The sequence below is a fragment of the Peromyscus californicus genome, unplaced genomic scaffold, assembly GCF_007827085.1.
Source record: "Peromyscus californicus insignis strain IS unplaced genomic scaffold, ASM782708v3 Scaffold_4__1_contigs__length_199733344, whole genome shotgun sequence".
In the NCBI taxonomy this organism is placed as follows: domain Eukaryota; kingdom Metazoa; phylum Chordata; class Mammalia; order Rodentia; family Cricetidae; genus Peromyscus; species Peromyscus californicus.
In genome coordinates, this window is record NW_026294562.1 from 137,721,497 (window position 1) to 137,737,172 (window position 15,676).

The window sequence follows — 15,676 nt, forward strand, 5'->3', positions numbered from 1 at the left end:
CATATTTACCTGAATTGTGGTATTTTTTCCCAACATATTCAAATGCAAAGAGTAGCTGGAGGTCTGTTGGCTGGGAATAATGAGCTATTGCAAGGCATACCTAGGAAAAATTCTACATTTAGAATTTGAATTTAACACACTTAGTTAAATGAAATGTACAATAAGGCCTTGCTTGGCCACTGGGAGAGTCATCCTGGGACAATGGCTACAGATACTATTTACATGTTTTTCTGTTTACCTAGAATATGAAAGAACTATTTAAGGCCAAGTATCTCATTCATTGTTGTGCCCCCAAGACACTGTTTAATCTTTAATTAGTACACTGTAAGTATTCAGTATGTATTTGCTGAGTTCAATTTTTAAGTGGAGTAATTTTATCTATAAATAAAACTTGAAAGTTAAAGAAGCATTCTCCAAAACGACAGTAACAACATATCCACTTAACAACAACAAAACCCAAAGTTTCAATTTTAGTGGTTTTAAAAAAATCTTCAGGGATTAAAAAAAAGTCTAAACCACAGCTACAAAAAAATTAAAATTAGGAGTATCTGTATCTATACATAGATGAAGATGTGGCTGGCACAGAGAAGCACATTTTAAAAAGCATTCCAGTAAACTGGGTTAAGACTAGAAGAGCATGGGATAGCAAACCAACAAATCACGCCCTGAGTCCTAGCTCTACCAAGCGCTTGTATGAATTCACTTGTGTGAGGTGGTTCTTTTCTCATAGCCTTGGCCTTCTCATCTGTGACATGATGGAAACACCTGAACTGCTTGAAGTATTAACAACTGAGCATGCCCAGCCTTCAAAGGAACTCTATCTAGAAACACTACTATTCTCAAAGGCTATTGGATAGAAGGAAGGACAGTGTTCCATGCTTACAAGCCATGGATGAGACTGAGGAAGAAAACAGCCCTAAGGGAGCAAAGAAGACAAAAGAAATCTAAGGCATGTATAGAGCAAGAAAGGTAGAAGGTCTTTCTTAAAGTGGTTATGTATGACTTGGAGGTGAAGCATAAACCAGAATGATATACTTTTGACAATGAGCAAGCAAGAAAAGTTTATTGTCAGCTCATTTCAAATCAGTGGTGTCTTGGGTGAGTTGATGCAAATTCCATTAACCATTAACTATCTGTCAGCTTGCTACTTAAACTGTATTTTAAAGTGTCTTCCAGATAATTACATTTCTTATCATAAAAAGTTAAAGCATAAACCAAGGAGACAAACTTATCACTGGATTTTAATGAAAGGAAAAGCTTTCTAAAACTTTTATTGCCTTGATTTCTCAGTGCCTAACCACAGAGCATCCTGTAAGGGTCCCACTCACAATTTTATAAGACTACCTCTATTCCTCTTTGCAATTCCTATTCTGTACACCAACCTGTGCGCTGTTTAGTGTTAACTATCACCTCGACAGAACCTAGACCCACTAGGAAACAAGCCTCTGGACACTCCCTGACTAGGTTAACGGATGTGCAAAGGTCCACCTAAACTGTGGCATGACCATTCCCTAGGCAGGGGATCCTGGACTGTACAAGTCGAAAAGCAAACTTCTCTGTTCTTGTCACTGTGGTGTAATGTGACCTGATGCTTGCTTCAAGCTCCTAACCCAGAACTGTGAGCTGAACAACCCCTTTCTCCCTTCAATTGCTTTGGTCAGAGTGCTTTGTCACAATAGGAAGAGAAACTACAACAGTCTTCCTTGAAGGGCTTCTAGCAGCAAAACTGTTCAACCTATGCTGTGACAAGGCCTGCATTACCATCTTTACTACATACACACACTTACTGCACTTTTCACCACTGCCCTGTTTTGCTATGCTGCCGTAACTATATCCTGAAGCCACACGTGTTTTCTGGTCCCTCTGTGGCCTTCCCTGAATTTTATGAATCTACACTTAAGGACTGTCTTCTAAAATGTGTTTTTGGCTAATTACTTGGCTGTCTTGGTGATCTGCTGTGGTTTCCATGTAATTGTACAGCCCTCCTCACTGGACAACTCTTATCTTTCCGAAGTCCCCTTAGTCATCTACAGTCAGACAAAAGCATGTCTGCATACATTATGTCTAGCCTACTGCAGCCACATCCTCTGCTGTGCCCACTGCTCCTCTCAGGCATATCTAGTAAACATGACTCTTACCAAGTTTCCCTGGATGGAGCCCAAGAAACTGAAGCTTCTGTGTGCTGTAGCACCACTTGTGACTTTCTGGACAAGCACTGTGTCTAGCAGTGACAGCCCTACACATGCTATCAGATAGATCAGTTACTAGTGTAATCATGAAAATGCTATCCACCACTATAACTAGACTACTGCTTTTTCTAAGAAAATTAGAAAGTTGCATAGGCCCATTGACACAGAAGAAACTCACAGATCACTAATGATAGAACATGTTTATGAAGCAAAAGAGCACAAATCCCATGTGTAAAGCAAAACCCAACACAGCCTATTTCTAAAGCTCCTTTAAAAATCAGACAGTGGCACACTAACTTAGAAGAAGGTACGTCAAACAGCATGTACACTTAAAGACAATAAATACTACTGTGAAACTAAGACTTGGTTCAGTGACTTCCATGACTGCTGCTTTTCTGAGAAGGAAGGGGAGCTGGTATGACAAACTGAATTTGCTGTTCAGAAGCGCGACTATACGGATGTCGTATATACAGGCGTATATACACTTGCATATCTGGAGGAGAGTCATGTTGTTTCTGTGGAACACCCACAGAAGAGAGAAAGCCAGATGTCTTCTGTTTTGACCTTTTTCCAACACATTATTTTAAAAGCTTATGTCCAAATTCCTGGCTTCTACTTGCAAGAGACTTTGAAAGTCTTTATAAGATCTCTTTTGCATGTAAAATTATTCTTATTATACAAATATTGCCTAATTAATAATTTTTAAAGTAAAAATCCATAGTTGATTTATCTTCCAATTGAAGCACAGCACTGGAGACATCAAATCCAAGGATGATTAACCTCCAGCTCTACCACATTTGCAAGCAATCCAAGTTCCCTACATTTCTGTGGCTTAGTACCAAGGAGGAGTATCAGGTTCCAGGCAAAATGACAGCCCCCACCAGGTGTACTCACATCTGCAATCCCACCAGCATATGGGAGACTGAGACAGGATTACCACTTTCAAGCCAGCCTGGACTACATGGTGAGATCCAGGCCAGCCAAGGCTACAAGGGGAGACTGATTCAAGAAAACTGAAACCAGGGCTAGTGAAGAAGACTAGTTTACACAACGCTTACTGCATAAACACAATGCCTAGAGTTTGATCTCCAGAACCACATCAAGAGGTGGAGGCAGGTGGTGGTGTATACCATTGATCCCGGCACTAGAGAGGCAGAGAGGTGGATCTCTGAGTTCAAGGCAGCCTAGTGGACAACGTGAGTTCCAGGATGGCCAGGGCTACACAGAGAAACCTTATCTCAAACACAGGCACGCACACAGAGCTGGAGACAGTAATGTGCACCTGTCATCCCAGAGATGCACAGTGAGACACAGGTAGATCCTTGAGGCTCACTGGCTGGCCAGCCTAGCCTGCTACTGGGCAAGCTCCAAGCCACTGAGACACCCTATCTAAAAAACAAGGTGGATCGCTCCTGAGGTTGACCTTTGACCTACACAAATACAGGTTAACATTGACTGGTTTTGGTCGTTTGTTTTGAATTTTTTTTAGTGTTTTATTTGCAGTTCAGGTTGGCTTTGAACTCAGTATTCTTCTACCTCAGCTTACCATATGCTGGAATTACAGGCATGTACAACTATGCCTGGCTTTCCAACCTTTTTGTTTGTTTGTTTTTTAACTGTGTATGTTTGTGTGCCGGAAATGTCCACAGAGACCAGAAGAGAGCATGAGATCCCCTAGAACTGGAGTTACAGGAAGTTATGAGCTGCCTGATATGGGTGCTTGGAACTGAACTCAGTTCCTCTCTAAGAGCAGAGGTACTTTTTAACTATGGAGCCATCTCTCCAGTCCTACTCTTGAACTAGATGAACGAAATTCATTTCTAATTGAAAATAAAAGATATCAGATATATTATTCAATCACCATGCATCCATCTACCCGTGTATTTTTAAAGTGACAAATCATTAAAAATAATCTGAAGATATTTCAATTAAATTTTTTTACACATCAGTTTTGAGCAAGAGTACATCAAAAGGAAATGGTGGTTTGAAGTTTCTATGAGGAAACTGTCCATTTCTGTATCATTAAATTCCTTTCTTCGGACAGACCTTTACCAATATCATTATTTCCCACGATAGCACCGAGACAGTAAAGATGAAAATGGCGTGATCCAGTTGCACACACTAGCCTAATTTAGTCAGGACACAATTGAGAGAGAGCCAGTTAGACAGCCAGCCAGGGTTAGAGCAACAGCCAACAAGATGGGAACCAGTGAGCCAATCTAATATTCTGAGCATTCCTATTTCAAACAAAAAATAGAAATGCTTTTAGTGTTTCAAAATAATCCATAGTTCATGCATCACAGAAGTCCAAGCGTATACCTGATCCTTTTAAAAGAACTTACACAAACCAAAGCATTTCCCATAGGAAACTTAACATTAAAGATTCCAGGAAGCAAATCAACTGAGCCTTCACTTCCCAACTGATGCTCGCTGCTTTCTGTTCCCAGAGACAGGGCCTCACCATGTTGTCTATAGCAGCCTTGAACTCCTGGAGAGTTCAGGTAAGCCTCCTGCTTCACTGTCACTGGGATGGTGGGTGGGTGCACAGTCAAGACTGCAGGGCTCATTGTTTTTCAGAGGTGGAATCCCTGTTTGCAGCACAGGCTGACCTTGAACTCAAGATCCTCTGGTCTCAGTCTACTAAGTAACTGGGACTACAGGTATATGCCATAGGGTCAGCTCCTTCCAATTTGACACGAAAACCTTCACTTGAAATGTACATTTTGCCAACCATTTACAACTCTGTATTTAAAACACGTAAGTCAGAAGATTTCTAGTGTTTTATTTCCTCTGCTTCCTTTCCCCTCACCTTTCTCAGTACTGCACAGAAGACAAGGAGTGTTACTTTGGGGCCCCAGCGGTACTTTCTCTGTAAGACACTGGGAAAGGGTTTGTCAGAGGCTTGGCTTTGACACTCACCAGCGTGGCAGCTCCTTCACACTCGTCTGTCCCTGCCTCATCCTGACTAGACTTGCACTCTTCAGGGAAAGAAGCCACATCCTGCCCTCCCTTTCTATCTTGGAAACCTAGCACATTGTGAAGGAGTTGTCCAATGACACCCTCCCCTCATCCAGCGCTGGATAATTTCATGTCAACTGGACACAAGCTAAAGTCACCTGAGGGGACAGAAACTCAGTTAAGAAAATGTCTCCATAAGGTCAGCTTGTAGGCCGGGCAGTGGTAGCACACACCTTTAATCCCAGCACTCAGGAGGCAGAGCCAGGCAGATCTCCATGAGTTCGAGTCCAGCCTGGTCTACAGAGAGAGATCCAGGATAGGCACCAAAACTACACAGACAAACCCTGTCTCAAAAAAAAAAAAAAAAATCAGCTTGTAGACAGCCTGTAGGATATTTTCTAAATTAGTAACTGATGGGGGAGGGCCCAGCCCATTGCAGGTGGTGCCATTCCTGGCCTGGTGGTCCTGGGTTCTATAAGAAAGTGGCTAGACAAGCCAGTAAGCAGCTCCCCTCCATGGCCTCTGCATCAGCTCCTGCCTCCAGGTTGCTCCCTGTTCCTGTCCTGACTTCCTTCAGTGAGGGGAAACCAAATAAACCCTTTCCTCCCCAGTTTGCTTTTGGTCATGGTGTTTAATAGAAACTTTAACTAGGACACCCTAGAAGAATGTGAGCAACTGAAAACTGAAAACCTCCTTACAGAATGCACACCAAAACATAACCAATAAGTACTCCAGAACAACCCAGTAATTCTGACTTCCATTCACCAAATATGTCATCTGAAAAACATAGCAAGAGTGGGAGAGCTTTCAACTTTCTGAAAGAAAACTAGATTTCTTAGGTAAAACACTATTAACGCAACCTCACAAGTCCCATGGTATTCCTACTCTCAACATGCTGCACATCACAGTGAGAAAGTTTTCATAGGTAGGTTTGAACTTCCTTGGTCAATGAAATTACAAGTATATATTTAAGCTTGAAAAAAGTGACTTGATTAAATATTTTACTTGTAGCGTTCTACCTAACCAGTCCTAAAGCCTTTCTACATAAGAAGGGCACTCTGACATAAAATGCCAAAATCACAAACAGCAGAATCCAGCCACTGAAAGGAGCCTTAAAGTTCCAAGCTGAATGTTCATGTGATGGTCATGTCGGCTGCAGATAAAAACAGTAGCTCGGACACACTACTATCACTCTGCTCACAGGTCCAGCAGCCATACATTTTTAGGTATCCATCTCATGCTTGCCTTCCAGGGGAGAAACTGCTGGCTCTAGTTCTAAAGACCAGTCTCCCACCTCCTCACCAAAGGATATGCAGACAGCTAGCTGCCTTAAGATAGTTCTGACAGCCTTAACTGGCAACAACAGGAATTTTACTGCAGTCTACTGAGCATGAAAAACAAATGCACCACTGGTAGGCTAGCACTGTGAGTCCTGGTCCATGAGGACACTGTGAGTACTGGTCCATGAGGACACTGTGAGTCCTGGTCTATGAGGACACTGTGAGTCCTAGTCCATGAGGACATTGTGAATCCTGGTCCATCAGGACACTGTGAGTCCTGGTCCATCAGGACACTGTGAGTCCTCATCCATGAGGACACTGTGAGTCCTGGTCCATCAGGATACTGTGAGTCCTCATCCATGAGGACACTGTGAGTCCTGGTCCATGAGGACACTGTGAGTCCTAGTCCATGAGGACACTGTGAGTCCTGGTCCATGAGGACACTGTGAGTCCTGGTCCATGAGGACAATGTGAGTCCTAGTCCATGAGGACACTGTGAGTCCTGGTCCATGAGGACACTGTGAATCCTAGTCCATGAGGACACTGTGAGTCCTGGTCCATGAGGACACTGTGAGTCCTGGTCCATGAGGACACTGTGAGTCCTGGTCCATGAGGACACTGTGAATCCTAGTCCATGAGGACACTGTGAGTCCTGGTCCATGAGGACACTGTTAGTGCTAGTCTGTTGGGACACTGTTAGTGCTAGTCTGTTAGGACACTGTGAGTCCTGGTCCATGAGGACACTGTGAGTCCTAGTCTGTTGGGACACTGTGAGTGCTAGTCCATGAGGACACTGTGAGTCCTAGTCTGTTAGGACACTGTGAGTCCTAGTCTGTTGGGACACTGTGAGTGCTAGTCCATGAGGACACTGTGAGTCCTAGTCTGTTGGGACACAGTGAGTCCTAGTCTGTTGGGACACTGTGAGTCCTGGTCCATGAGGACACTGTGAGTCCTAGTCTGTTGGGACACTGTGAGTCCTGGCCCATGAGGACACAGTGAGTCCTAGTCTGTTGGGACACTGCTGCTCTGGTCCTGCTACAGGGGACCAGGCTTTCCCCTGGGACTCTCATCACTTTCTGTGTCTTCTGCATCATAACAGAGGCTTCATCCTACCAGCTTCACCCCACTGGCAAAACTAAAACAAGGAACCAAAGAAATTATTTCTGCTCTTGACTTTTACTGAGAGAGGAAATATTAAACATTCCCTGGAAGTCAAGAAAGAAATGTCAATTAGAAAGTGTCTAGCTTTGAGTTGCCTTTGCAGAGTAAAATTAATTCATGAGGGTCTCCTTAACCACTAATAATCACTATCTGCCTTCTACAACTACACATTCACCCAATCCTTATGAAGCCAGAGCCTAGCTTTCACTTTGCTCACAAAGTTCTCTGGTACTAAACTAAACACCTCACTAATTGAAATTACAGTAGATCTCCAACTTTTCAACATTTTTTTAACTAAGAAAGAATCTGGCTAGCACAGTCAAAAATCAGAAAGTATGCTTATTTCTATATAAGTCTTTAATATTTTAGTAGCTGATAAAAATACATAGATCACTTTAAAGTAGCTATAAACAAATACAAGAAAATAATTCCCTGAATATTCTTGGCTTTAACTATATTTAAAGAGACAGCTAATAACTTCCCCTAAAAACATATGAGCAATTAAATGTATGCAAGGCGAGGAGAGCCTTCAGCAGGTAAAGGCGCTTCCAGCCAGGCCACGGGACGTGAGTTTTATCCTTGGGATGGAAAGAGGCCCAACTACAGTAACTGGTCCTCTGACCGACACGTGTGCTCATGCCTACACATACACAGTAAAGGAAATAATAATACGTACATTTAAAAACAACTTCCACATAACTAAAAATAGAAAAATAGTATAGAATTCAGAATTGGATAACGCTTAACAGGATTACCTTTTTGGCACTTTCGGGACCCGATTCATCGAAGCGAAATCTGACAATTCGGAAATCTTTACAATAAATTATTAACTCCGTTGGATTAAATTTTAGCTTCTGGTTGGGACCTAGGACTTTCTGCTTCCTCTTGTGGTCATTCACTTAGGAAGAAAACAAAGGGGGTGGGGAGAATGTGACAAAGTTCTGCTCTGTGCTCTTCAGCATTCTTAAACACCTTCCCAGCAGAGACCCTTGCTGGAGCAGACCCCATGGCCAGATGCTACGTCCTGACTTTTCATATCTACCTGCAGCTCCTAGAACTGTGGAGGGTTAGCTCGATGATTTTGGTGATATTTTAGAAGACTTTGCATTGATACATTTAATGATTGGATTTTTAATTAAAAAGAAACCATAATTTATAAATAAAAAATCATATCTTCATTTTACAAGGATTTCTTGACTTCTCTGTTTGTTGCGTTCTTGGGACTTAAAAGGAATAAATATAAAAAGCAAGTCTACAGAAATAAAATTCCACCTCAAATATTTGGGACTATGGCCCTACAAGGACTACTTCTGGATTTCAATCAATTTCTAGAGCCCCATTCCATTTCATGAAATAATCTCACTGTGCTTCCCAGGACAGCCTTGGGCTCTGGCACTCAAGAGACACTTCCGCCTCAGCCTCCCTAGTAGCTGAAGCTCTCCTCTAAGCAGGGCTATCACATGCAGCTTCAACATTTAGAGAGCACACGCAGAATACCACATACCTGTGACGATCTGCTCAATACATGTCAAAGGGACATCATGTTCTCCAAGAAGAAGGTTTCTGTAATGGAATTTCTGAAATAAAAGATGATAATAATGTGAATTTTTTTCTCAATGACCTCGAAATGGTAGTAGCAAGCCTTACTTTTAATGTGATAAGAAACTCAGTATACTATTGTCAAGGAACACAAACCTTTGCTGCGTGACAAGGGCCCTCCATCCACAGAGAACAGCATCTCATAGCACACGTTAGGAGGAAGTAGAGGGAGGGCACATATACTTTGAGTTTTGAGACAGGGTTTCATGAGGTAGCCCAGGCTGACTTTTAACCCCTGAGAACTCTTTAGCCTCAACTACCTGTACGCAAGGATTACAGGCATAGGTTGCCACACTTACCCCCTCACTTTTATTCTAACAGAAGGAAATTAAAATATATACCACAATGCTACTATAATATCTGAGAGATGTAATATGATCAATTCTTTATAGGCAAACAATTGCATGCCTAGTTCTAGATGAATTGGCCACAAGATAATAAAAGAAAGGGAGCTCTTAGGTCATCAGATTTTAATGAGTAAAATCATATTTGATTTTTATAAGAGAGTTAGTGTGGGAAGTGACTATCTAGAACATAACAATGACTAAAATTTTTTTGTTTGTTTTGTTTAGAGATAGGAGCTGGCTCAGGTTCACCTTAAAACTGTGATTCTCCTGCCTCAGTTTCCCATGTACACAACCTTAGAAAAGGATTTGGGGCTGGGGATGTAGGTAGGAGTCTTGGGTTTGATGGCTAGCACTGAATAACACTCTGGCAAGGTGGAACACATCTGTAATTCCAGGATTCAGGAGGTAGAGGCAAGAGGATCGGAACTGCATTCTCAACTACACATGGAGTGTGAAGCCAGCCAGGGGTACATGAGACCCTGTAGAAGGACAGTAGTGGGCAGAGAGAAGAAAGAGAAAGTGGTAGAGAAGGCTTTCGATGAGCGACAGTCCACTGTTTACACCTCCTGGAAAATACTTCCTGATCATTTCCAAACCGAAACACAGCTGTCAGCAAGGCACCGCTCTATCACTGGACCTGGATTTAAGGTTTCTCCTGCTCAGTGAAGTCTGGGGCCAGAGAGCATTCATGAAGCCAAAGACAACCGGGAAACTCAAGTTCACATCAGAAGAGCTTGTCTCCCTGCATAGCAAACATTGCTAATGCCTTAAATTTAGTCTAAGGATAATTCAGAAGATTAATACATACAAGACGATGCAGAAAATACTGGAAAATTAGTGAATGACTATATGAAAAAAAAACGCTTACACACAAATCATGCAAAGAAATGCTTGGGTTATTAAAGAAACATTCAGTCAATTTTTTTTACTCTTACTATACACTAGAAAGTAGAATTCAAGTTTCTGGAAAAAGAGCTAATTAGTTAGAAAACAAACAAATAAATCAGTAAAATGTTCAACATTTATAATATTATATGCCAAATAACTGAGTTTTTCTCTTCATGATTAGTCAAAAAGAACATTTGTTTTTAGAAACACATTTCTAAAAGTGGAGGAAAAGAAATAACTCCCTTAGTGAAAGGGACATATCACCAGGAATCCCAGAGGATAAATGAAGAAGAGTATGTAAAATCATCTCAGCCTAGTGTGAGGTGTCATCAAGTTCTCGGGGAGGCAGAGGCAGGAAGATCAAGAGTTCAAAGCCAGCCTGAGCTATCCCATACACATTTTCTGGAATGGGAATGTAGCTCAACAGCAGAACATGTTCAAAGACCCTAGTCTGATCTCTAATACTACAGCAAAAGAAAACAAACCCCAAATCACAAAACCCACTCTTCCTTGAGCAAGTTGTGACATTCTCCTTCACTATATTTTGATTTTTTAAAAATTATTTTTGTTAGTTCTTTGAGATTTTTGTACAATGTATTTTGATCATACTCATCCCTCCCCAACTCTTCCCAGATCCATCATTCCTTATCTACCCACACAAATTTATGTCCTCTTGTTAAGTCTATCAACTCCATTTTATAGAGTATATTTCCAACATTAATGATTCATTGATAATTTTTCACAATTTTCCATCTCTCTTATTTATATAACAATACATTCCACTTAGAGTTAAAGCCTTAACAAAACTAAACAGTACATAAATCAATACCTGTAAAGGCATTGGGTCATCTGTAATAAAGGAGATTTTGAAGTTACTGCATATCAACTTTCCCCACAAATCATACTGGCTTGTGTCTGTTGCGATGCATTTTCTCACAAAATTGACTTCATTTACAACAATTTCTCCTAGAAAAAAAAAATCACAGTGAGCTACAAATATACCAAACAAACCCCCAAACCACTGTGTGACCTTACTGGAGGACCTCATGACTGGTGACATCTGAAACAATCGTGAAGAGGAGCTGCCACTGGCTGCTGGCATTTGTGGGTATTGGGAGTGCTTTGTGTCCTTAATGGGTATGGTACAGAATGAGACTCCAACAGCTCTGGGGTCTGAGCTGACTGACCCAGAAAGGCTGGCCCCAGCCTGGGGCTTTGCTTCTGCTTTACTGCCTCTAGTTCACTAGGCCCACAGGTGTTCCTGAGAAATCTGTGATGGAGTATCTGTGTTCTGCTAAGATGTGACATGCACTAACAATCATGTCTGATCATTTTGTAAGGGATGAGAACCAGCATCCAGTTTTATCTGCTTTAAAGTATACTCCATAAAACGTTTGCACTCAAATTGAAATAAACATAAAACTTTAAAATAAAGTTTGAGTTAAAAGGGAAGACTGGAAAAACAAATATTAGAAACCCAAATGAGACCTCTCACATGCTTTTGAAAGGAGCAATCTCTCGAAGAGGAATTGAAAACCTGATCATCATTTTAAGAGCTACAGTGAGATTAGACAAGGCACATTTCTAAGTGTCGATGGCAGAAAAGCCAGGATACTTACACCTCCTATTTCCAGAACACTGTTCTCACAGTGATGACCAGACATGCTTGCTGACGATCCCCAAACACCTAATTCCTGAAGAATGGAACTTTAGTTTTAACACAATCCTCTAACAAAAATGTTAACAATAAATCTGAGTGATGATGAATAAATTTTGTTCAAAGCTCTTAAAAATTCATGAGGCTAATTTTAAGAGCAACCCCTAATATTTACTTGAGGAATTAATTCATATGCTCATGTCAACTTTCTGGCTCAAATCACTTGAGAAAATTTCCATCCTGAATACAAGCCTCCTTCACATGGAGTAAGGCCCTGAATGCCAAGTCCTGCTCAGCTGTCTTCCTCGCCCTCCTGCTCTACCCACAATGGCCTTCTATGAATCCCTTTATATACCACACTGCTTCCATTTATGGGTCTTTGGACATGCCCCTCTGTCTTGGAAGACTCTTTCAGACAGCGGCTGCGCTCAAGAATGCTTTAAAACAATCTCCCTGCCTGGATGAAATCCCTCTCATCACAGCACCGTAGACTTGTAATTCCAGTGCTCATCACAGCTACAACGGGATCACATGTTTACTTTCTAAGTTAATGCTTGCCTCGCAGCCAGGAGTATACATCCAATGGTGGTAGAAAACAGACGCTTTGTTCAGTGCTGACACTGTAGTGCATAGAACAGTACCTAGTACATGTTAGGTGCATGCTAAGACAGTGCTGAATAAAGGAATGAAACCAACTCTATGCCCCTGGTTTACTGAAAAGGAATAAAACCAGTGACCTGAGTGGCTAAGCAAAGCAAATGCCTTACAGGCAGCTCACTAAGTTACATGTGGTACTGTAGCCCAGTACTTAGGCAGAAGGACCCAGAGTACAAGACCAATCAAGTACACAGTGAAACTGTCCCTAAAAAGCAACAGCTGGACACGTAACTCAGTGTTAGAGCATGTACAAAGTCCCCAGGTTAGACCAACAACAAAACAAACCAACTCTATTTCTCTAGGAAGCCCAATATTCTCTAGCTTAGGTTTTCATGTGAGTAGGTGATATTCCCAACAGAGAACCAGCAGCAGCATAACTCAGGCTGCTCTGAACAGTGCTGAAACCAGTCATTCATCTGGTCACGCAGCCAGCTGAGTTGAAAGATGAGGACTGTTTGGGTACACAAAGGCAGAATGTAATCACAGAAATGCCACAGCTGTCCCTCCACATACAGGGAACAGTATCATCTGGGATTGGTGACTTCTCAGTGCTTATCCTGACTGATTCTTTAGACAGTCTATATGAGAGATGGGCAGATGTTTTCTCTACTACCGAGATAAGGGACTTGGCACCAAAAAGGTTAAATGACTTTCATACTCTTAAGACTTTAAAAACAGACATAAATGTAAAACTTCCCAAGAGTCCCTCAGCACCCATGGGGGATTGGTCCCAGACCCTGTGGATGCTAACGTTCCTTATATACATGGTGGGGCAATGCACACAACTTAGCCACAGTCTTTAAAGCTTCTTCGATGGCCTGAAGTACCCAAGACAATGTCAGTGTTGTGTCACTGCACAGTACTGCTAGGGAATAAGGACAGGGACAAAACTGTCATGTTCAGTCCCATGACTTTAGAAGAGCTGCCATCAAGAGTTGGCTGAATCCATGGATGTGGAACCCAGCCACAACAGCCTTCTGTCCTTGTTTCTACATACTTTCATAAATGTAAATGTGTTGTAGTGACATGGAGCAAGTATCAACATTGAATTAAAGATTCACAGTGCTGTTCCTAATTGCATTCTAGTGAGAAACAAATGAAATTATCTATAGTTCCTTCCACAGAGAGCTTACCAACTGCCTATCACAATCCAGGCTACTGAACAGTCAACCTCTGTACCCTTAGTTCTCTATAAGACTAAAGTAACTGAACTAATTATTTCCACTACAGACAGAAAATACCTTCCTGTATTGTAACCCAGACCTTCTGCTTAACCTCATATTGCACCACCCCCAACCAATTTATCTGCAATAGGACTCTCAAAACAATGTTACAGAAAGGCAAGAGCTGCATCATTCATGATTCATTCGTACTTGTATGTATGTATGTTACACTCAAATGAAACTCATCTAAAAACAAGCAAGTCAAGCCACACTGTAGGATTTCCTGAGAAGGGGTAGAGGCAATCATGGTAAGAAAAGGATGAAGGGCTGCAGGACTAAGACACTGTGACTGTGTGAGTACCATCTGTCAATTGTATCTCTATCTCCATCTCTATCTGTCTGTCTGTCTGTCTGTCTATCTACCTACCTACCTACCTACCTACCTACCTAGCTGTCTATCTGTCTCTTACTTACCTACCTACCTATCACTCCCCATCCCCACAGCGGCCCTTCTCTAGCAATTGGACTCTTACCAATGCAGTCAGGAATAAAATACCCAGCCTTCGAATTTAGTGAGGCTGAGGCAAAGGAGGGGGGGATGCATATGATGGCTGCATGGAATGGTAAACCACAGCCCCTGGCTACACAGAGATCTTGCTTCTTTTTGTAAATAAAATTTTATTCTTGTGCTGCTTTTGCTGCTTCTACATTGACCTCGCCCACAACACCTACAACGTTTATTGTATGGCATTTGACACAAAAAAGTTTCCTGACCCCGGCATTACAGATGACTTCTTAAAAATGACAACTGATAAATTACCTTAAACAAAGCTTAGATGTGTTTAGGTGTTCTTGTCTGAAGGCAGGTGACTATGCAATACTGCAGTAGTCTAGGGAGCCCAGGGGGCCCACTCAGTGCTAGGATGAACACAGAAAACCTGCTTAAGAAACCATGTCCATCAAAGTCAAGACTACTCTCACCAATGAGCTGCAGCACCCAACAGAAATGCTGCCTACTCACTCAACAGTGGTCTGCTCCTAACATTTCAAAGGAGGGAAGAGGTGTTCTAGGTTGCTGTCATAAAAACAGCCTTGCTTAAAACAGAAGAAAGAGTACACACAGCAATCTCTTCCCACATAGGCTTATGAAGAGTAGTGATGCAAAAAGTGTATTTTCTTCTTTACACTTAAATTAGTGGCCCTTTGGTGTGTAATGTTTTTATTTATCTCCAAGGTATTCTTTATAATAAAGTAAAAAAAAAAATAAAGTTAGTAATCTTGAAGGAGAAACTTGTATTAAAAGCTGTAAAACTCCAGAGGCCATGGACTTTCCTGGAGACCACTCCCATACTGGTTCGGTAATGAGAGGTGGTGCCCTAGGGACAGCTCACACTGGCTTGCATCACTTCTCCAACTCCCTACTCAGCATGCTCAGTCATAGAGGAACTGTCCACACCAGCAAGCGCTTTCCAGAGCAGCACTTTGGGGATTAACCGAGAGTGCTCATGACAAGCAAGCAGGCAGGGAACTGGCTTTAGTGTGGAATAAGCAAAGGCATCCTAGCAAAACTTGGCAAATCAGGAGCTAGCTGAGAGCTTCTACCAAAGCGGGAGGGAACCAAGAAAGCACTGAAAGGTTTTCTCAAAACTCTTCTACCTCGAAAGACAAATGAAAAAAGAAATGGAAAGACAATGACCTCCAAATGGTATAAGAAGGGAAAATTTTAATCTCCAAGGAGGAAAAAGATCATACATGTTCTCTTTAATGCCCCATGGAA

The 15,676-nt window shown here is 41.8% G+C and overlaps 1 protein-coding gene across 1 annotated transcript in view; it reads right to left on the minus strand.

Moving 5' to 3' along the window:
- Mtmr10 (myotubularin related protein 10) overlaps positions 1-15,676 on the minus strand; it is a 54,717-nt gene that overhangs the window by 31,986 nt on the left and 7,055 nt on the right. Inside the window, exons 3-6 of the mRNA XM_052759989.1 lie at positions 11,252-11,388; positions 9,093-9,165; positions 8,344-8,486; positions 10-100 (exon numbers count right to left, since the gene is read on the minus strand). Coding sequence (XP_052615949.1) covers positions 10-100; positions 8,344-8,486; positions 9,093-9,165; positions 11,252-11,388 — 444 coding nt within the window. The remainder of the gene's footprint in view (positions 1-9; positions 101-8,343; positions 8,487-9,092; positions 9,166-11,251; positions 11,389-15,676) is intronic.